The sequence below is a fragment of the Pseudophryne corroboree genome, chromosome 2 (assembly GCF_028390025.1).
Source record: "Pseudophryne corroboree isolate aPseCor3 chromosome 2, aPseCor3.hap2, whole genome shotgun sequence".
Classification (NCBI taxonomy): Eukaryota; Metazoa; Chordata; class Amphibia; order Anura; family Myobatrachidae; genus Pseudophryne; species Pseudophryne corroboree.
In genome coordinates this window covers 457,501,861-457,524,424 of record NC_086445.1, presented here as the reverse complement: position 1 = coordinate 457,524,424, position 22,564 = coordinate 457,501,861, and the positions used below count along the sequence as shown (strand labels likewise).

The 22,564-nt window shown below is 39.9% G+C and overlaps 1 protein-coding gene across 8 annotated transcripts in view; it reads right to left on the bottom strand.

The window, feature by feature from the left end:
• Nucleotides 1-22,564, bottom strand: part of AUTS2 (activator of transcription and developmental regulator AUTS2) — a 1,933,147-nt gene that overhangs the window by 1,501,794 nt on the left and 408,789 nt on the right. For all 8 annotated transcript variants that reach the window (XM_063953747.1, XM_063953750.1, XM_063953749.1 and 5 more), the window contains exon 2: nucleotides 3,474-3,680. In XM_063953747.1, the coding sequence (XP_063809817.1) occupies nucleotides 3,474-3,680 (207 nt within the window). The remainder of the gene's footprint in view (nucleotides 1-3,473; nucleotides 3,681-22,564) is intronic.

Below are 22,564 nucleotides of genomic sequence, written 5' to 3'. Positions count from 1 at the left end.
CCCTACCTAGAAATCAAAAATTAGATAGAAAAAAATTATTTGTATCAGGTCTTTAAAATAAATGTGTTGGTCGGTAAATTAATGTATTTTTAAATGTCCTCCGAATCCTGAAATTAGACCCTCTAACCAGAAAACAACCAGAAAACTGCCCTTGTCCATTTATTGTGTAGCATGTTGCTAATATTTATTATAAAAATATATGATAAATACAAAATATGCTTACATAGCATGCATAATCAATGCTGTATGTTTTGTTTCACAGCTTCATGTCCTACCCTACTTAGAGGGTGTGATCTCTTGAAAGTTGAGATCACACACACAATATTCCACCAACATGATTCGTCTCAAAGGAGACTTCTTCAGCGGTAGGTCAAACTGCTGTTGAAAAACTGTATCCTAGTATAAAGCAAAAGTACTGCACTCTATCCTCGTTGCCCGCAATTTTGTAGCAATTTATGGTGAACATTTTTTGAGGATAAAGAATTACCACGAGTAAGAGCCTTCCTATTGCTTCTAAAAGACTACCAACTTATTTTTTTCTGCAGTGCAAATCAAACAATAAAGTAATTTTATTTCTACACTAAACACTGCAACATTACAGCTAAATGCATGCTTACTATAATTCCTGATTGAATTCCATGCAACTACACATTTCGAACAGACTAGAGCCAAGCATGACTGTTATATATTTTGAGATTCTTTGGTGCATGATTTTTAGTCGCACACAGTTCTGTACGTATTCAGTAAGGAGATACAGGTCGAGTATCTGTTATCCAGATACCTGAAAGCCGAAATATTCTGAAAACCGTAATATTTCGGCCCTGTAGTGATGTCATGACATTGCTGACATCATAACATCACTGGTGTCTGTGGCCAATCATAGACAGGTGGGGGAGTGGCCTTGCAGCCAGTCCCTCACCACCACTGCTGCCAGGACCCGCTGCAGACATGTCTTCCCTCGCGCACTGATATGCTGTACTCGCCATGGACTACGGAAACCCCCCCTCAAACATGCCAGACCTACTGCGTACCACTGCGACCCCCCCCTCACCCGCTCAGCCGACACTCTGGACCTTCTGCAGATCCCCGGGACACTTAAGTATAACAGGTATTCTGTTATCTGGAAAAATTCCATATATGTGATGCTCCTGGTTTTGAGCAATCCGGATATGGGATACTCAACCTCAGGGCCAGATTACAGTCCGCATGGGCCTGGGGGTGAAAATGATCAAGGGCCTATTGATAGAAATTGAGGAGATGTGGCTAATGCTATGTGGGTATAGCCAGTGACATATGGGCGTGTGCACTCTCTGCACTTTAAGCCCCAATGTCTCCCAAAATACATTAATGTAGAAAAATGGCAACACTGTGAAAGGAAATTAGAAATATAAATTAAATTATTATGATTTATGACAAACATGTGACCAGCTGGGCATTTAATCATCATCATGCTGTCATGGTGATGGGACTATTTTTATCTGGGGCCTGGAGCTGGAGCTCCATCCACCCCATTGTTAATGTGGCCCTGCTCAACCTGTATATTGCCAACAGAATACTAATGCAACTATACTCATGTCTTCATGCATACGCAATCCAAAGTCCCAATTTTTCCATTTGCTGACGCAGCCACTGGCATTACTGTCATAATTTATACCCTGAAACACCCATTCTTTCTATAGGAAGAAACAGGTGAGATCTGTCCATCTCATAAATGACCAGAGATGCGCAAAGATGCGTAAATTCTTATGTTCACTACAGTGCATTTAAATTAGTTAAATTAGGTAGATAGGCAAGCATACTCTATTATGTGAGAATCAGCAACAGGCCCATTGTGAGCAAATGTATTTATTCTCCCAGCTGCTGATACATCTCACGTGTAATACATTACATATTCTTTGTCAGACTATATCATGTACTCCAAGCAAATCCTGCTAAGCAGAAATATTTCTTTTTCTAGTCTATGCTAAGTACATTCACTAACAATAGTTTTACCAACACATTTACCACTTTTATTACAATTATGTTTATAATTTATAGTATATGTATATAGCTAATTACTGTATATGGCATTTTGCAGAACAAGGCAATACATTACAAAGGAATGATTGATGTGTAATAAGATATTCAGAAAAATGATTACATAATAACCATTTAATCATTAATTTTTAAAGAAATGTATTCAATCAAAATGTTTTATTTACTGTACGTTATAGACAAAGAAGTATGATCCTTTGCTACAACTTGTTAAGTAAAGAAAATATAAAATATAATGTTTGTCAATATTTATTTTATTTTATAAATTGTTAATTAATGCTGGATTCTAGCCTTATCTGGCTTTCTTACTGTAGACAGTTCTCCACTTGGAATTTAAATTGGCAATAAACTAGTTGATTATATTCATATGAAGTTTGTATCACCCCCAGATATAAATATGTAAATACTGGTTATTAGTCAGTACATTAATGTATATTTTATATCTTCTGAATATTCTGAATATGCCTAATCTGTTTAAGTGGGCAGTATCTGAACTTCATTGACATAATAGATTATCACTCTTAAAATACAAGTCTTGTGTATATTCTGAATGGGCAACAAAATAAGACTAGATTCAAAAGCAGATATTTTCACAAAATATGCATTGTTCAACAATACTAAAGCAGAAAATAATAACAATCAGTTACATTATTAATGAGGTTAAGCTAAGAGTATCCGAAAATGTAATTCTAGTTTCCTGCAGTTTTCACGATTCAATTTAAATAAAGCAAATGCCACATCAAGGCTTTAACAACAGCCCCCAGCAAGGTACTGAGCACTTAACTTCAACCTGTGATAAAAAAAAGTGTAATGTAAAACTAACAGTGGAATAATTATGTCAGATGTAGAGTATTTCACACTTCAGTAGCCCTTAGGCATCTTAAACTATGAAATGATTTAGGAAATGAGCTAAGCCTGAAATACATATTTTAAAGTTAATAGAGTTGTTCATGCAAGAACAAGTGACCTCAGCAACAAATCAGCAATATCTCATGACTTCATATATTTAGTACAGCTGGATGTTAGGGAACAACTTCATAATAATCCTGCAGTTTATATGGACAGCTGTGTCTCAGACAGAGACTAATACAGCTGCATGAAACTCAAACTAATCATGAAGGGTAAATAAACTCAGTAATGGTGAGGTGATAACAACATGCAGTTCAAGGGTAAACACTACTAAGAAGACAATCAGGGGTCTATTCACGAAGCAGTGAAAAGTGTGGAGCAGTGAGCCAAAGAAGAAGTTGGCCAATCAGTGTTAAGGTGAAATTTATAAAATGTGTTCTATAAAATTATATGTAGCTGCTGATTGGCTGCCATGGGTAACTTCTCCACTGGCTCACTTCTCCACACTTTTCACTGCTTCATGAATAGACCCCATTTTCACTTGGAGGAGGGGATGGGGGAGGGGGACAGGGGGGTACAGCCTTGCCTACCTGTTGTTGTCTCTTCTGAAACCTTTTCTTTCCAAGCTGCTGGCAAAAGTTAAAGTCATTTTCCCTGTCAGAGTCATTGTGGTTTCGGTATTTGTTATTCTTTTGTGGTTTATAAGACAGTCCATTGCTGAGTATGTCCCGCTTCTTTTTACTGAGAGGCGTCTGCTGCTTGGTGTCCTGGTCATCTGGCATCAAAGCTCCATCTTTCTGCAGAGAGATCATATGTAATAATATTATGAATAATGTATATTTCATACACCATTTAAACATAAGAAGCAGAAATGTCCACTATACATTCAACCAATAATCGTCTTGTATTGATGAACGAGGTGCTTTTTCCAAAATTTCACATGATGTACGATAATTCTCTATTGAAAGTAAAAATACTGTGTAACATGCATTTCCCATTTATTGCACAGTAGATTCATTTTTTCTATCCTCTCAAATCAGTAAATAAATTGAGCAATTTAGGAATGTATTCCCCTGATGTGTTACATTTTACAACCTCAATGACTAAATATTTAATTTTTGGTTTGGTTGAAATTGCTAAACTACGGTTTTACCAGATGGCATGTATTCAAGCGATTTGTGCGGTTTGTAAGCTTGTGCAGTTCTGTCTTTATTTTAAAGGCCAAAATGCACATTAACTCACATGAAAGGTTCAAGGTTTTAAACGGCATTTTCACTTCGAGACCTTGATGGGCTAAAGAGCATTCCATTTATCAAAGGGGTTTAGCCAAAACACATGACAAAGTGTTGCATGATAATAATAATAATAATAATAATTATTATTATTATTATTATTATTATTATTACAAACCACATATTGTTTCAGCTATCTTTCTCACAGGGAAAAAAAAAAGAAAGAAAGACATGCCCCCACCATTACAATCTATGACAGCCAAGCCTATGGAGCATTTGTGAATTTGAATTAAATTGATACGGTCGAGTGAAAGCCCTTTATTAGCGTCATGATACAAAGTGATACGTTTTGCACAAAAAATTTGATGAAAATTACATCTGTCCTTTTGAGAGATAGAAATCAACATGGACTACTGGAAAGGAAATCTTGGTGATTAGGGAATGGGATAATATTTAAAAAGATGTGTTTTCAGGGACAATTTAAAGGTCCACTTACAAAAAAACCTTACATTTTCAGATATGAACTATGAAGGTAAAACACAGTGTTTAGTATAACATTTCACTGGTGGTATGTTAAAAAGTAAAGTATCGCTCATCTTAGTTCAATATCCTAATATGATATCCTAATATGATCTAAATCTTGGATTTCTAAAGATAACAATGCAGTTATTTGAGTTACTGTGATGTCACTGATCTATTTCCTGTGCATTAACTTAACCAATACACGCAGTGCATGCTTTCAAACAAATCTGCCCAGCTGTCAAGAACTCTGAATTTGTTTAGTAGAGAAGCATTACCCTCATAATTTGGAAATCTGCTGGAGAAGAGTGTAATAAAGTATGGATTTAGGGGGTAATTCAGACCTGATCGCTAAGCTGCATTTTCTGACCGCCTGCGATCAGGTCCGACCTGCGCATGTGTATGCACCACAATGCGTAGGCACGTTAGACGACTGCACCGGGCATTGGTGCATAGCAACGGGATGGTGTGAAAAAAGCGATCGCACGGGCGATCACAAGAAGATTGACAGGAAAAGGGCTTGTTTGGGTGACAACTGACCGTTTTCAAGGAGTGTCTGGAAAAATGCAGGCGTGTCCAAGCGTTAGAAGTGTTGGGGGGGGGCCTGACGTCATTTCTGGTTTCGGACAGGTTAAAATGATTGCAGCGGCTAAGTAAGTCCTGGGCTGCACAAAGACTGTACAAAATCAATTTTTGCAGCTCTGCTACACATGCGTTTGCACACTTGCACAGCTACAATACCCTCCCCCAGTAGGCGACAACTATCTGATCGCAGGCCTGCAAAAATCGCTGCCCAGCAATCAGGTCTGAATTTGGCCCCTAGTTAAGTAGAAACATTCCAGATATTTCATTCATATTTTTTCCTCACTTATATGCAGCTTTTGTTATATATTAATTTCAAATAGTGGTTTTACTTGCACAGTAAACATTGATTATTAGGGAGAGTATTCATGTAAAAGTGCTGTATGGTGAAAAGTATTGAATTAAGACATGGTAGGTGGTATTTACCACATGATGAATTAATTTTACAGATAGGAAACCCAACATGCTGCAGAATCAGACCAGACATCAGACAACAGTAAGTGAATTGAGCTAATGTAAAAATCTACCAATAGTTGTGGAAATATAACATTTTTTGTTATATTATTTGTATAAAACAGCTTAATGTATCTTTTACAGACACTTTTGTAAAAGCATAGTAATGGTTGTAACTTATATTGTTGAAAATAGAGCCAAGATTGACTTAACCATTGAGCCAAGATTGACTGAGCACAAGTCTTGTGTATGCTGGGACTTGTGCACAGCATACACAGGACCTTAAAAGTGCTTACTGTATAATTAGAGACATTTTTAAAAAGAGGAGCCCTTATTTAAAATTAGCATTTTCAAGGTATATTTTGATTCTGAAACCTATGTTTTAGAAAGTTAAAGTAGATAGTATATACCAAGATACTGTAAAACCTTCTAAAACAGTGGTTCTCTAACTGGGTCCTCAGGACCACACACAGTTCATGTTTTCCATGTCACCCAGCAGGTGCACTGTGTATAACCAACTGCCACATTTTAAAAATCTACAGGTGACCTGCAAAACATGAACCGTGTGGGGTCCTGAGGACCAAGTTTGAGAACCTGTGTTCTAAAAGCACCAATAATATATTCAGATTGGGTATTTTATCTAAATTGTGACTTGCATTAGTTTAGAACAGAGGGTTACATGATAAAACGCTAAATATATTGACTAATGTTGAAATCCCAGCGTTTGTATTAAGATCCATTAAAATATATAGGTTAATTTATAAAACTTTAAAAAATAGTGCTCACCAATGAACTATTAAATAAAAAAAATACATAATGTAACCCAAAAATCTAATTCTACTATAAATAAGTTAATTGAATTGTAATTTAATTGGATTGTTTGTATTATGGTTGGCTGAATATGGGCTGTAATTTAATTGGATTGTTTGTATTATGGTTGGCTGAATAAACAAATTCTACAATAAAAAAGATAAACAAGGGTAATAGAAATATAAACATATCAAACGTGTATAATGCAAAGTAAAACAGAAGCTGCTTTTTAAATAAATAGGTCAAAAGTGTTTCCAAGTCTATGTTGTTGATATCCAATAAACCAATATATTCTTTATGTACTGTATGTATTAATGTATTATTTTCTATATCTGTACTGCATGCAGTGCTTTGTAGAGAATATTGCATCATTTACATCAGTCCCTGCCTCACTAGAGATTACAATTTGTGTGACTTGTTTGCCATAAAAACAGAACTTTTATTTGAGCTGAACAAAGTGGAAAGATACTTTGGACAGCGGGTGGATCTCCAACATCCCATCAACTTCCTTGGGAAGTGGGCAGATGGGAGATAATACGGGGAATCTCGGGTCCGTAGGGAGGAGGCAGGGTTAACATTAAGCAAATTGCATTATTTCAGCCCTGCAAAAGGAAGCCAGCTAAATCAACATTAATATAACTTTATTGAGTCTTAGGGGTCTATTTCACATTGGGGTGGATGGATCCCGATGAGTAAGACCAACACTCTGTGAAATCTAGCAGTGGATACCGGAGCAATTCAGTATTTGTCTAGTGCAAGCACAGCTGCTCAAAAATACATTGTTACATATTGGGGCTGGGTCTGCCCGGTACGCATGCATGACCTGAGTTTACAAAATACCAGGACTGCTAGATCCCTCTCCGCAACCTTGCTCCGCAACCTTGGACCTCCTTTCCATAGGAATGTGCGGGGGTCTGGGAGTCAACATCACCTGAAGACATTGGCTTCTGCAAACACACTGAAAGTTTTCAGAGTTTGCTTAATACTAGGTGACCCCATCAGGCTTCTGATACTGAATGGGCCTGTTCCAAAAAACATGCATAAACTTGCATTTCCTCATGTGTAATGGGCCCTTAATGGTTCATGACATGATTCTTTAGAGAGCAATATATTTCTTGTTGAACAATTAAACATTTTTTTTTATAACTTAACATTGAATCTCTGTTCAAAAATTGTGATAACTTTGTCAAACTTTAATAATGAAAGACATTTGAAGCAAAAAACTCTTAAATGTTTAAATGCAACCATTTTCAACCGGTTTTTCCACACATTTTAAAAACTGTAATCTCTGGGGCTCGTCATTGTCAAAACCATTTTATACTGACATCCCTGATAGTACTGTACACTAAATAGTAACATGCTGATGTATTCCATGTAAGCCTGGCCTTGAAAAGCAAACAGCAGAAATGCTTGGAGCATAGATGGCTGAATATATTAGGAACTACCGTTCTGGGCAGAAGGCATATTTGGGAACTAGACCAAGAGGCTTGAGAAACAGGAATTGAAAGGGGCTGTCAGATCATATCAGCAGTGTTGGCGGCAACAACTAATTTGGAGAGTGCTTTGACAAGGAAATAGTTTGTGATTCAGGGGATAGCGGAAATTGCTCCATTATTCCTCTTCATATGAATATTTAATATGTTACCTTTTCTTGATCTAGAGTACAACAACCTTTACAATGATAAATCGCTCTTCTAATTCAAAATATATAAGAAATTCTCATAAACATATCTTACCATCTGTAACAGCTGCTGAAACAAAAGATTACGAAAAAAAAAATAGTTCTATATTTAAGTGCCAATCTGCTGCTGTATTAAAATCATTTTGGACTCATTGAGTTATCATAAAAGGCACATTAGCACAAAAATTATTGTCATAAATTTAAACTCAGAACATAACATTTTTCTGTACTGCCAGTCAAACCTCACTGATTACACATCTACCTGAAAGACAGAGACTATCTTAAACTTCTATACTATACAGTATGTACTGTCTATGTTCTTAGTAATGGGGTGTGAAAACTATTCTGTTCTAACTGTGCTCAATCCTACACTGGCTATAAATGTACTGTACAATGGGGGTAATTCAGAGTTGATCGCAGCAGCAAATTTGTTAGCAGTTGGGCAAAACCATGTGCACTGCAGTTGAGGCAGATATAACATTTGCAGAGAGAGTTAGATTTGGGTGGGTTATTTTGTTTCTGTGCAGGGTAAATACTGGCTGCTTTATTTTTACACTGCAATTTAAATTTCAGTTTGAACAACCCTCCCCCCAAATCTAACTCTCTCTGCACGTGTTATATCTGCCCCCCCCTGCAGTGCATATGGTTTTTACCAACTGTTAACAAATTTGCTGCTGCGATCAACTCTGAATTAGGCCCAATATGCACATAGGGGGTCATTCCGAGTTGTTCGCTTGTTAGTTTTTTTCGCCACGGAGCGATTAGTCGCAAACTGCGCATGCGCAATGTTCGCAGTGCGCCTGCGCCAAGTAAATTAGCACAAAAGTTTGGTATTTTACTCACGGCCTAACAAAGATTTTTCATCGTTCTGGTGATCGGAGTGTGATTGACAGGAAGTGGGTGTTTCTGGGCGGAAACTGGCCGTTTTATGGGAGTGTGCGGAAAAACGTTGGCGTTTCTGGGAAAAACGCGGGAGTGTCTGAAGAAACGGGGGAGTGTCTGGGCGAACGCTGGGTGTGTTTGTGACGTCAAACCATGAACGAAACTGACTGAACTGATCGCAGTGTAGGAGTAAGTCTGGAGCTACTCAGAAACTGCTAAGAAATTTCTATTCGCAATTCTGCTAATCTTTCGTTCGCAATTCTGCTAAGCTAAGATACACTCCCAGAGGGCAGCGGCTTAGTGTGTGCAATGCTGCTAAAAGCAGCTAGCGAGCGAACAACTCGGAATGAGGGCCATAGTCAGCTTTGCTAGGTATCCGGACTCCAGGTCGACAGCACAAAGGTCGACACACCTTAGGTCGACACCAATTGGTCGACACACCTTAGGTCGACATGGACAAAATATCGACACAGACAAAAGGTCGACAGGAACAAGGTCGACATGGAAAAAGGTCGACATGAGTTTTTCACGATTTTATTCTTTTTTGAACCTTTTCATACTTAACGATCCACGTGGACTACGATTGTAACGGTAAAGTGTGCCGAGCGAAGCGAAGGCACCATGCCCGAAGCATGTCGAGCGAAGCGAGGCATGCGAGGGGACGCGGTGCACTAATTGGGGTTCCTGGTCACTCTACGAAGAAAACGACACCAAAAAAACATAAAAAACTCATGTCGACCTTTTTCCATGTCGACCTTGTTCCTGTCGACCTTTTGTCCATGTCGACATTGTGTCCATGTCGACCTAAGGTGTGTCGACCAATTGGCGGCGACCTAAGGTGTGTCGACCTTTGTGCTGTCGACCCTCAGTCCCAGACCCACTTTGCTACACATACTGTATAATGTTTATATTTAAGAGCACCTGTCACCTTATGTAACAATGTACAGTATATGCCATTTTTCTCTTTGTCATGTTATCATCTTTAAGCATTGCAATAGCTACTAGAAGGCTAAATACAACCAAAAATTAACAAATGTAATTGTTTACTTATTCCCATTATCTTGCTGTACTCCAAAACTTGCTACATGAGACATCTGCTGAAGGTTGACTAATTAAAGTCCCACCCTTGTATCATAAATTATATCTTTGTGCGCTAGTGGGAGATTCACTTTTTGGCAATGTGCCTCAGAATACCTACAGAATTGTCATGGAGGCATAACGTAGCAATGTATCTACGTTCATTTATCCTCGCACCCCATAGAGGTGCACTGGAAAATGAATAAATATTTTGCACCAAAATAAGCCGTTTACAGTGAGAAACAAGTGTAAACTGTAAGGTAGAAAGCTGTGTAACTCATACAATTATATAGTTAATGTATAATTATAGAGAAGGTAGCATACATGATACGCATATCAAAAGGCAACATATCTCTCCTGAATTTGATTGTAAAGGAGATTGTTTCCTCCTGGAACATCAGTGTATAGCACTAACTTATCCCTTCACTGTAACTCAGGGGTTCTCAAACTGTGTGACTAGGCACCCTGAGGTGCCCCAGGACACATGCAGGGGTGCCTTGGATTGGTGGTTTGGGAACCACTGCTGTAACTAAAGTTAATAACCACTAGCCCTTTATTCCTTCTCCTAAAAACTTTACATTTGACAGAACCAATAAGGTCAAGAAGCATTCTCGTGGCATCTGTCAAAACCAGATTCCTATGTCAAACTGTCATATAGTCATATAGTAAAGGGTGATTTTTCACTCCAAACATGTTTCTACTGTTCCAAAGTACAATGGCTGTGTGATTCGCACCACTTCAACTGTCATTTGCCATTACGCATGGGTATATTAGGTTTATGTGGTGCTATTTGCCCATGGACATATAATCAATGAAGCTTCCACACAGAAGTTATAGTAAACTTGCTTCCAAAAATAGCATGGCACTCTTTAGTGAGCGTTGGACCTGAAGACAGGCAATAATTATGCACTACGCATTTTAGCATTTGGTAGTCCTGTTCTGTAAGCTTATGTAATGTTGTGGCTGAGCTGTTGTTGATCCTAGATGTTTCCTCTTCACAATAACAGCACTCACAGTTGACTTTTTGGAAAGGAGCCACACAATGAGAATCACTGAGCTCTTCAGTATGACCCATTCTACTGAGAATGTCTGACTATGGAGATTGCATGCCAGTTAGCTTGATGTTATGTTATTAGAAATTACTGAGATTGAAATGTTCAAACAAACTAATTAGAAGGGGTGTCTGCATGTGTTTTTGTTCATGATTTATGTCACTGAAAAAAGGGGTGATTTTTATCCTGCACCAATCACTTGTATCAAATATATTCTATATTTTCTATTCTATATACTGGATATTAGTCTCTAAACACAGTTAATATATATTATTCATTCATCTTTCTTGATAGTCCTATAACTAGAGTGCTACCACTACTCAGCGGAGTTTTCGGGGCAGCTGTGTGTCATCACACGAAGCCACTACAATCGAAAAAATGGCAGTGAGACTCTTGCTGGCGAAGCCAGGCTGCGCCAGCAGGAGGCTTCACTAGTTTCAGCAGCCATGCTCTAATTGCGATGTGATTGCAATTAGAGCGTGATCGCTGTGGGTGGGCGGTGGGTTGCATGCAGGGCAGCCTTGCCCTGTGATGGGCGGCCTCCAGCATGCAATTACAAGGATTGCAGATTCTGCTAAGTAGCAGAATCTGCCACCATTACTGAATTAGGACCTATGATAGCAGTTAGAACATCAATGTTTTATTATACTTACATTAAACTAAATATACCAATAATACAGAGAGTCCTAGTTTTGGCAAATTATTAGTTAAATGGAGTTATACTGTAGTATAGTGCTAGTAAAGAAATGCGGTTCTGAAAATTGAAAAGGGGCTGTAAATTTTATAGAAACAGTTCCCGCCACATGCAAATTTATATATATAAATAAATATATATATATATATATATATCCTGACTAATATTTGTCTATTGAATTGGTGTGGTTAAACTATGAACTGCCAATTTTTGTATCATCTAGGCTATCCTGTTCTTTCTACACGTCCACATATACAATATAAAGTGCCTTAGTAATTAAATTATCCGTACTGTAGGTTCTATAGAAATGTCCCTAAAGAAATAACTGTAACTGTATAAAAGATGGGTTTTTGTGTGTGTATTAGATTCCTTCCAGTCAACATATAGGCAGTCCCTATATTTCATCAAACTGCTCTCAGCCAATCAGCAGGTGGTTGCTATGGCAGCAACCACTCATTGGCTGAGAGAGGTCTGACTCCTAACCCATCAGTACTATAGTACAGAGAACCAGGTGGGACTGTCATTGTACTGTACTGTATATACTGTAGTCCAGGCATGTCCAAACTGCGGCCCTCCTGCTGTTGTGAAACTACATATCCCAGCATGCCCTGACACAGTTTTGCTGTCAGAGAATGCTAAAGCTGTGTCAGGGCATGCTGGGATGTGTAGTTTCTCAACAGCTGTAGTCCCACTGTAAAGAACAATATTATTTCTATTTTTGACATTATGTACTCCACACCCACCACCCAGGGGTGTGCAATTTAAAAAAAGGTTATATTTTATTTACCCTAGAATACTCCAAAGCCTGCACAGATCATAATTTGAATCTGTTTCTATTTGGCTATGGAGTCAATCGTAAATGTGGCAATCGGACTGAAATCAACTGAAATCGGACCAGAAACCAATGAGTATAGCCATTGGAAGAAAATAGACACTCAAATATGGGGTGGGATGTAATGCCTCCCGAGTTTGGTGGCCATGCGGGATGCCGGCCAAACACTGACTTTTTTTAAAGGGGCAATCACTTACAAGGCAAAACCATGTAAATAATTGTCCCTTTAAAAAAATGTCTGAGTTCGGCCGGCATCCTGAACTCAGGTGACATTACATCCCGGCCATGCTGCTTTGTAAACCAGTGATTTTGAGTATAAAACATTCCAGCGATGTTCAGCAATTTGGTATATACTTCAAAAACGATACTGAGTTAATTTACTCCTTTAATTGAAACTGTGGATGTCAACCATTAGGGAGTTTTTCAGGTACCTCTGCTATACCTTGTTATTACAGGTTGAGTATCCCTTATCCAAAATGCTTGGGACCAGAAGTATTTTGGATATCAGATTTTTCCGTATTTTGGAATAATTGCATACCATAATGAGATATCCTGGCGATAGGACCAAAGTCTAAGCACAGAATGCATTTATGTTACATATACACCTTATACACACAGCCTGAAGGTCATTTTAGCCACAATTTTTAATAACTTTGTGCATTAATCAAAGTGTGTGTACATTCACACAATTTATTTATGTTTCATATACAACTTATACACACAGCCTGAAGGTCATTTGATACAATATTTGTAATAACTTTGTGTATAAAACAAAGTTTGTGTACATTGAGCCATCAAAAAATAAAGGTTTCACTATTTCACTCTCACTCAAAAAATTACGTATTTCGTAATATTCCATATTTCAGAATATTTGGATATGGGATACTCAACCTGTAGTAACATTTTTAATTAATGGTTTTTCATGGATTAATGGCTTGTTAATGTTGATTGTATTGAAATAAAAATATAGAAAAATTATTCTGATTAAAATATTTATATATTGTATGTGTTGATTTAAAAATTATCACCACTTACTGTATTTTTTAAGCTATGCTTTTAGAATTTTGTACTGTATTAAGTAAAACTCAACCGGCAGCAACAAAAAAATAAACTGAAATGCGCAAACTGGCAACTGATGTCTTTTATTTACTACCTGAGAGCTCTAGCTACAGTATAACCAGTAAGTTAGCAATTATTGAGATCTTTTGGTTGATTTAAATACTATCTATTCTGATACGCATATAATTTATTTTCAAGAGAATTTAACAGCTGATGTGTACAGGGGTGTAATGTCTTACTATACTCTCTTGAAGTGAAGCTTCTAGCTGTCAAGGGGCTACTGTTAATGGTTACATTTATTTAACAGCATGTACTCATTCCAAAACTACAATCAATAAGGACATGATAAGAGAATGATAAGAGGATTTCCACCATGGTTTATCACAAAATTACACAGAATTAAATCTACCCTAATACTGTTTCTCGCACTGTCAATATTCTTTCAGTAATACTATTTATAACTACACATTACAGAAAATAAGATGCAGCAGAACAGATAAATATCGGAAGAATATGTAACTGTCAACTGATGTGCAGACAGAATGTGCTTTCACATGGAGTGTGTTTTTATATTTTATTTGCCAGCACGTTTTTATTCTCTATAATGCCTTTATGATTTAAAAGATTTTCAATTACTTTGGACTATGTAAAAATTTATTTTTACACATATTTAAACCTAGTGCCTACTGAAGGGACCATGGTTTTACAGAAATACTACATACAGGATACAAAATATGTTCTACAGTGCTTCAGTGGTTCTCAACCTCAACCCTAAACTTTTCCCCACAGGTCATGTTTTGAGGATTTCAGTCCATGCAAGCAGACAGGATAATTACTGTCCCATCAAAATACAATAACTCACCTGTGCATAATCAACCCCCCCCCCCCCCCCCCCGCCCTGTTTATGTTTCAATTGGACTCCTGTCGATTTTTTTAACAACTTTCCGGCAAGTTTGAATTCGCTGCATGTAACAGACTGTGGGGGTAATTCAGAGTTGATCGCAGCAGTAAATTTGTTAGCAGTTGGGCAAAACCATGTGCACTGCAGGTGGGGCAGATATAACATTTGCAGAGAGAGTTAGATTTGGGTGGGTTATATTGTTTCTGTGCAGGGTAAATACTGGCTGCTTTATTTTTACACTGCAATTTAGATATCAGATTAAACACATCCCACCCAAATCTAACTCTCTCTGCACATGTTATATCTGCCCCCCCCCCCCTGCAGTGCACATGGTTTTGCCCAACTGCTAACAAATTTGCTGCTAGGATCAGGTCTGGATTACCCCCTGTGAGTAGACGTAAAGTTGCCATAAATCCACCAGAATCACTCTCCACATACCTGTTGGCAGTGACGTGCGGTGGGTGAGGTAAGTGAGGCAGAGCCTTTCCTGTCATACTTACGTAAAGAATAGATGTGAAATATCTTCTTTGTATTATTCCAATACTTTTTATAGCCAAAACTCTGGAGTAAAAAGTCTATGGCAGGTGAGGCAGTGCCTAACCTGTCTATCTTTTCCGCACATCTCTGATCAAAACTCACCAAATTTCCAGGAGTTTATAATGCTGCAACTGTGTATAATGCCCAGATGTACCCTTTGGCTCATATTTTGTGTGTAAATCTGGCTCTGGTGCTAGCTAATGCCTCCTTAACCTTTTAGCTCACCGCACGACCCTGCCTGTTGGCAAATGTAATAGTAAGCTTGCCAAAACATCACCAGAAAAACCTGCAGGATGAAAAGGCCTATGGCCCACAAGATTGCTGAAATTGCATGCATTTTATGCTATCTGCCTGGGCAGAACATAAACATTAAACATACAGTATGCATTACTTTGGACCACTTAATACAGCTAATGGGCCCTCAAGATATAATAAATAATTATTTAGATTTTCTTTTTTTTTTATTGAGGCAATAATGTTAAAAAAGAAAAACATTTTACAATATACAGGCAATAATATTTTATGTTAATTGAGGACATATTAATGAATTAATGATAGAATTATATCCATGCTGGCACTTGTAGTGTCACAAATTTGTACTATAATTGGTCCATCTGTCATTAATTAATTAATATGGTTCCCAATTAACATAAAATATTATATAAATATTACTGTCTGCATAATTTAAATTGTTATTATTTAAAACATTATTGCCTCATAATAAAATCTTTAACTAATTATGGGTCATCAATATTTGTAATACTTTTGGGGGACCCTAGTTGATCATTAATTAGTGACAAAGTGATGTTATTGTTTAATGCGGCTATTACGGTCTATCCATACAGATTTCTCAAAATGCGTGTACTGTAGTTTTAGTGGCACATATACTGTACATGTATGTATATATATATATATATATATATATATATATATACAAGACGTCTCCTAGCATGCAGCGGCACTCAGGGAATTTTCCATGAAACTTTTAAGCAAAGGTGTTTATTCCATAGTGATACAAACGGTCCAACGTTTCGGGGTGCAACCACCCCTTTGTCAAGGTGAACACAACAAAACTTTTGTTGTGTTCACCTTGACAAAGGGGTGGTTGCACCCCGAAACGTTGGACCGTTTGTATCACTATGGAATAAACACCTTTGCTTAAAAGTTTCATGGAAAATTCCCTGAGTGCCGCTGCATGCTAGGAGACGTCTTGTGTACTACATATCCCAGAAGGCACCGGGGTTCATATAACTACGAAGGGTGAGTGCCAATCCATTGGTATATGTATATATATATATATATATATATTAGTGATGTGCACCGGACATTTTTCGGGTTTTGTGTTTTGGTTTTGGATTCGGTTCCGTGGCCGTGTTTTGGATTCGGACGCGTTTTGGCAAAACCTCCCTGAAAATTTTTTGTCGGATTCGGGTGTGTTTTGGATTCGGGTGTTTTTTTTTACAAAAAACCCTCAAAAACAGCTTAAATCATAGAATGTGGGGGTCATTTTGATCCCATAGTATTATTAACCTCAATAACCATAATTTCCACTCATTTTCAGTCTATTCTGAACACCTCACAATATTATTTTTAGTTCTAAAATTTGCACCGAGGTCGCTGGATGACTAAGCTAAGCGACCCAAGTGGTCGACACAAACACCTGGCCCATTTAGGAGTGGCACTGCAGTGTCAGACAGGATGACACTTCAAAAAAATAGTCCCCAAACAGCACATGATGCAAAGAAAAAAAGAGGCGCAATGAGGTAGCTGTGTGACTAAGCTAAGCTACCCAAGTGGCCGACACAAACACCTGGCCCATCTAGGAGTGGCACTGCAGTGTCAGACAGGATGGCAGATTTAAAAAATAGTCCCCAAACAGCACATGATGCAAAGAAAAAAAGAGGTGCACCAAGGTCGCTGGATGGCTAAGCTAAGCGACACAAGTGGCCGACACAAACACCTGGCCCATCTAGGAGTGGCGCTGCAATGTCAGGCAGGATGGCACTTAAAAAAAATAGTCCCCAAACAGCACATGATGCAAAGAAAAAAAGAGGCGCAATGAGGTAGCTGTGTGACTAAGCTAAGCGACCCAAGTGGTCGACACAAACACCTGGCCCATCTAGGAGTGGCACTGCAGTGTCAGACAGGATGGCAGATTTAAAAAATAGTCCCCAAACAGCACATGATGCAAAGAAAAAAAGAGCTGCACCAAGGTCGCTGGATGGCTAAGCTAAGCGACACAAGTGGCCGACACAAACAACTGGCCCATCTAGGAGTGGCACTGCAGTGTCAGGCAGGATGGCACTTCAAAAAAAGAGTCCCCAAACAGCACATGATGCAAAGAAAAATGAAAGCAAAAAGAGGTGCAAGATGGAATTGTCCTTGGGCCCTCCCACCCACCCTTATGTTGTATAAACAGGACATGCACACTTTAACAAACCCATCATTTCAGCGACAGGGTCTGCCACACAACTGTGACTGAAATGACTGGTTGGTTTGGGCCCCCACCAAAAAAGAAGCATTCAATCAATCCTTGCACAAACTGGCTCTACAGAGGCAAGATGTCCACCTCCTCCTCATCATCCGATTCCTCACCCCTTTCACTGTGTACATCCCCCTCCTCACAGATTATTAATTCGTCCCCACTGGAATCCACCATCTCAGGTACCTGTGTACTTTTTGGAGGCAATTGCTGGTGAATGTCTCCACGGAGGAATTGATTATAATTCATTTTGATGAACATCATCTTCTCCACATTTTCTGGAAGTAACCTCGTACGCCGATTGCTGACAAGGTGAGCGGCTGCACTAAACACTCTTTCGGAGTACACACTGGAGGATGGGGGGGGGCAACTTAGGTAAAATAAAGCCAGTTTGTGCAAGGGCCTCCAAGTTGCCTCTTTTTCCTGCCAGTATACGTACGGACTGTCTGACGTGCCTACTTGGATGCGGTCACTCATATAATCCTCCACCATTCTTTCAATGGTGACAGAATCATATGCAGTGACAGTAGACGACATGTCAGTAATCGTTGGCAGGTCCTTCAGTCCGGACCAGATGTCAGCACTCGCTCCAGACTGCCCTGCATCACAGCCAGCAGGTGGGCTCGGAATTCATAGCCTTTTCCTCGCACCCCCAGTTGCGGGAGAATGTGAAGGAGGAGCTGTGGACGGGTCAGGTTCCGCTTGACTTGACAATTTTCTCACCAGCAGGTCTTTGAACCTCTGCAGACTTGTGTCTGCCGGAAAGAGAGATACAACGTAGGTTTTAAATCTAGGATCGAGCATGGTGGCCAAAATGTAGTGCTCTGATTTCAACAGATTGACCACCCGTGAATCCTGGTTAAGCGAATTAAGGGCTCCATCCACAAGTCCCACATGCCTAGCGGAATCGCTCTGTTTTAGCTCCTCCTTCAATGTCTCCAGCTTCTTCTGCAAAAGCTTGATGAGGGGAATGACCTGACTCAGGCTGGCAGTGTCTGAACTGACTTCACATGTGGCAAGTTCAAAGGGTTGCAGAACCTTGCACAACGTTGAAATCATTCTCCACTGCGCTTGAGTCAGGTGCATTCCCCCTCCTTTGCCTATATCGTAGGCAGATGTATAGGCTTGAATGGCCTTTTGCTGCTCCTCCATCCTCTGAAGCATATAGAGGGTTGAATACCACCTCGTTACCACCTCTTGCTTCAGATGATGGCAGGGCAGGTTCAGGACTGTTTGCTGGTGCTCCAGTCTTCGGCAAGCGGTGGCTGAATGTTGAAAGTGGCCCGCAATTCTTCGGGCCACCGACAGCATCTCTTGCACGCCCCTGTCGTTTTTTAAATAATTCTGCACCACCAAATTCAATGTATGTGCAAAACATGGGACGTGCTGAAATTTGCCCAGATGTAATGAACGCACAATATTGGTGGCGTTGTCCGATGTCACAAATCCCCAGGAGAGTCCAATTGGGGTAAGCCATTCTGCGATGATGTTCCTCAGTTTCCGTAAGAGGTTGTCAGCTGTGTGCCTCTTATGGAAAGCTGTGATACAAAGCATAGCCTGCCTAGGAACGAGTTGGCGTTTGCGAGATGCTGCTACTGGTGCCGCCGCTGCTGTTCTTGCTGCGGGAGGCAATTCATCTACCTAGTGGGCTGTCACAGTTATATAGTCCAGAGTCTGCCCTGCTCCACTTGTCCACATGTCCGTGGTCAAGTGGACATTGGGTACAACTGCATTTTTTAGGACACTGGTGACTCTTTTTCTGACGTCTGTGTACATTTTCGGTATCGCCTGCCTAGAGAAATGGAACCTAGATGGTATTTGGTACCGGGGACACAGTACCTCAATCAAGTCTCTAGTTCCCTGTGAATTAACGGTGGACACCGGAAACATGTTTCTCACCATCCAGGCTGCCAAGGCCTGAGTTATCCAATTTGCAGCAGGATGACTGCTGTGATATTTCATCTTCCTCGCAAAGGACTGTTGGACAGTCAATTGCTTACTGGAAGTAGTACAAGTGGTCTACCGACTTCCCCTCTGGGATGACGATCGACTCCCAGCAGCAACAACAGCAGCACCAGCAGCAGTAGGCGTTACACTCAAGGATGCATCGGAGGAATCCCAGGCAGGAGAGGACTCGTCAGACTTGACAGTGACATGGCCTGCAGGACTATTGGCTTTCCTGTGTAAGGAGGAAATTGACAATGAGGGAGTTGGTGGTGTGGTTTGCAGGAGCTTGGTTACAAGAGGAAGGGATTTAGTGGTCAGTGGACTGCTTCCGCTGTCATCCAAAGTTTTTGAACTTGTCATTGACTTCTGATGAATGCGGACCAGGTGACGTATAAGGGAGGATGTTCCTAGGTGGTTAACGTCCTTACTCCTACTTATTACAGCTTGACAAAGGCAACACACGGCTTGACACCAGTTGTCCGCATTTCTGTTGAAATAATTCCACACCGAAGAGGTGATTTTTTTTTGTATTTTGACCAGGCATGTCAATGGCCATATTCGTCCCACGGACAACAGGTGTCTCCCCGGGTGCCTGACTTAAACAAACCACCTCACCATCAGAATCCTCCTTGTCAATTTCCTCCCCAGCGCCAGCAACACCCATATCCTCATCCTGGTGTACTTCAACAGTGACATCTTCAATTTGACTATCAAGTACTGGACTGCGGGTGCTCCTTCCAGCACTTGCAGGGGGCGTGCAAATGGTGGAAGGCGCAACCTCTTCCCGTCCAGTGTTGGGAAGGTCAGGCATCGCAACCGACACAATTGGACTCTCCTTGGGGATTTGTGATTTAGAAGAACGCACAGTTCTTTGCTGTGCTTTTGCCATCTTAACTCTTTTAAGTTTTCTAGCAGGAGGATGAGTGCTTCCATCCTCAGGTGAAGCTGAACCACTAGCCTTGAACATTGGCCAGTCCATCAGCCGTTCCTTGCCACTCCGTGTCGTAAATGGCACATTGGCAAGTTTAAGCTTCTCCTCAGACGATTTTGATTTAGATTTTTGGGTCATTTTACTGAGCTTTATTTTTTGGGATTTTACATGCTCTCTACTATGACATTGGGCATCGGCCTTGGCAGACGACGTTGATGGCATTTCATCGTCTCGGCCATGACTAGTGGCATCAGCTTCAGCATGAGGTGGAAATGGATCTTGATCTTTCCCTATTTTACCCTCCACATTTTTGTTCTCCATTTTTTAATGTGTGGAATTATATGCCAGTATTATATCAATAGCAATGGCCTACTACTATATATACTGCGCAAAATAAATGCACCACAGGTATGGATGGATAGTATACTTAACGACACAGAGGTAGGTAGAGCAGTGGACTACTGTACCGTACTGCTATATATATAGTTATACTGGTGGTCAGCAAACTGTGCAAAACTGAAATGCACCACAGGTATGGATGGATAGTATACTTGACGACACAGAGGTAGTTAGAGCAGTGTCCTTTTGTACCGTACTGCTATACAGTATATACTGGTGGTCAGCAAACTGTGCAAAACTGAAATGCACCACAGGTATGGATGGATAGTATACTTGACGACACAGAGGTAGGTAGAGCAGTGGACTAAAGTACCGTACTGCTATATATATATATATATATATATATAGTTATACTGGTGGTCAGCAAACTGTGCAAAACTGAAATGCACCATAGGTATGGATGGATAGTATACTTGACGACACAGAGGTAGGTAGAGCAGTGGCCTTATGTACCATACTGCTATATAGTATATACTGGTGGTCAGCAAACTGTGCAAAACTGAAATGCACCACAGGTATGGATGGATAGTATACTTGACGACACAGAGGTAGGTAGAGAAGTGGACTACTGTACCGTACTGCTATATATATATAGTTATACTGGTGGTCAGCAAACTGTGCAAAACTAAAATGCACCACAGGTATGGATGGATAGTATACTTGACGACACGGAGGTAGGTAGAGCAGTGGCCTTCTGTACCGTACTGCTATATAGTATATTCTGGTGGTCAGCAAACTGTGCAAAACTGAAATGCACCACAGGTATGGATGGATAGTATACTTGACGACACAGAGGTAGGTAGAGCAGTGGACTACTGTACCGTACTGCTATATATATAGTAATACTGGTGGTCAGTAAACTGTGCAAAACTAAAATGCACCACAGGTATGGATGGATAGTATACTTGACGACACGGAGGTAGGTAGAGCAGTGGCCTTCTGTACCGTACTGCTATATAGTATATACTGGTGGTCAGCAAACTGTGCAAAACTGAAATGCACCACAGGTATTGATGGATAGTATACTTGACGACACAGAGGTAGGTAGAGCAGTGGCCTTCTGTACCGTACTGCTATATAGTATATTCTGGTGGTCAGCAAACTGTGCAAAACTGAAATGCTCCACAGGTATGGATGGATAGTATACTTGACGACACAGAGGTAGGTAGAGCAGTGGACTACTGTACCATACTGCTATATATATAGTTATACTGGTGGTCAGCAAACTGTGCAAAACTGAAATGCACCACAGGTATGGATGGATAGTATACTTGACGACACAGAGGTAGGTAGAGCAGTGTCCTTCTGTACCGTACTGCTATATAGTATATACTGGTGGTCAGCAAACTGTGCAAAACTGAAATGCACCACAGGTATGGATGGATAGTATACTTGATGACACAGAGGTAGGTAGAGCAGTGGACTACTGTACCGTACTGCTATATATATAGTAATACTGGTGGTCAGCAAACTGTGCAAAACTGAAATGCACCACAGGTATGGATGGATAGTATACTTGACGACACAGAGGTAGGTAGAGCAGTGTCCTTCTGTACCGTACTGCTATATAGTATATACTGGTGGTCAGCAAACTGTGCAAAACTGAAATGC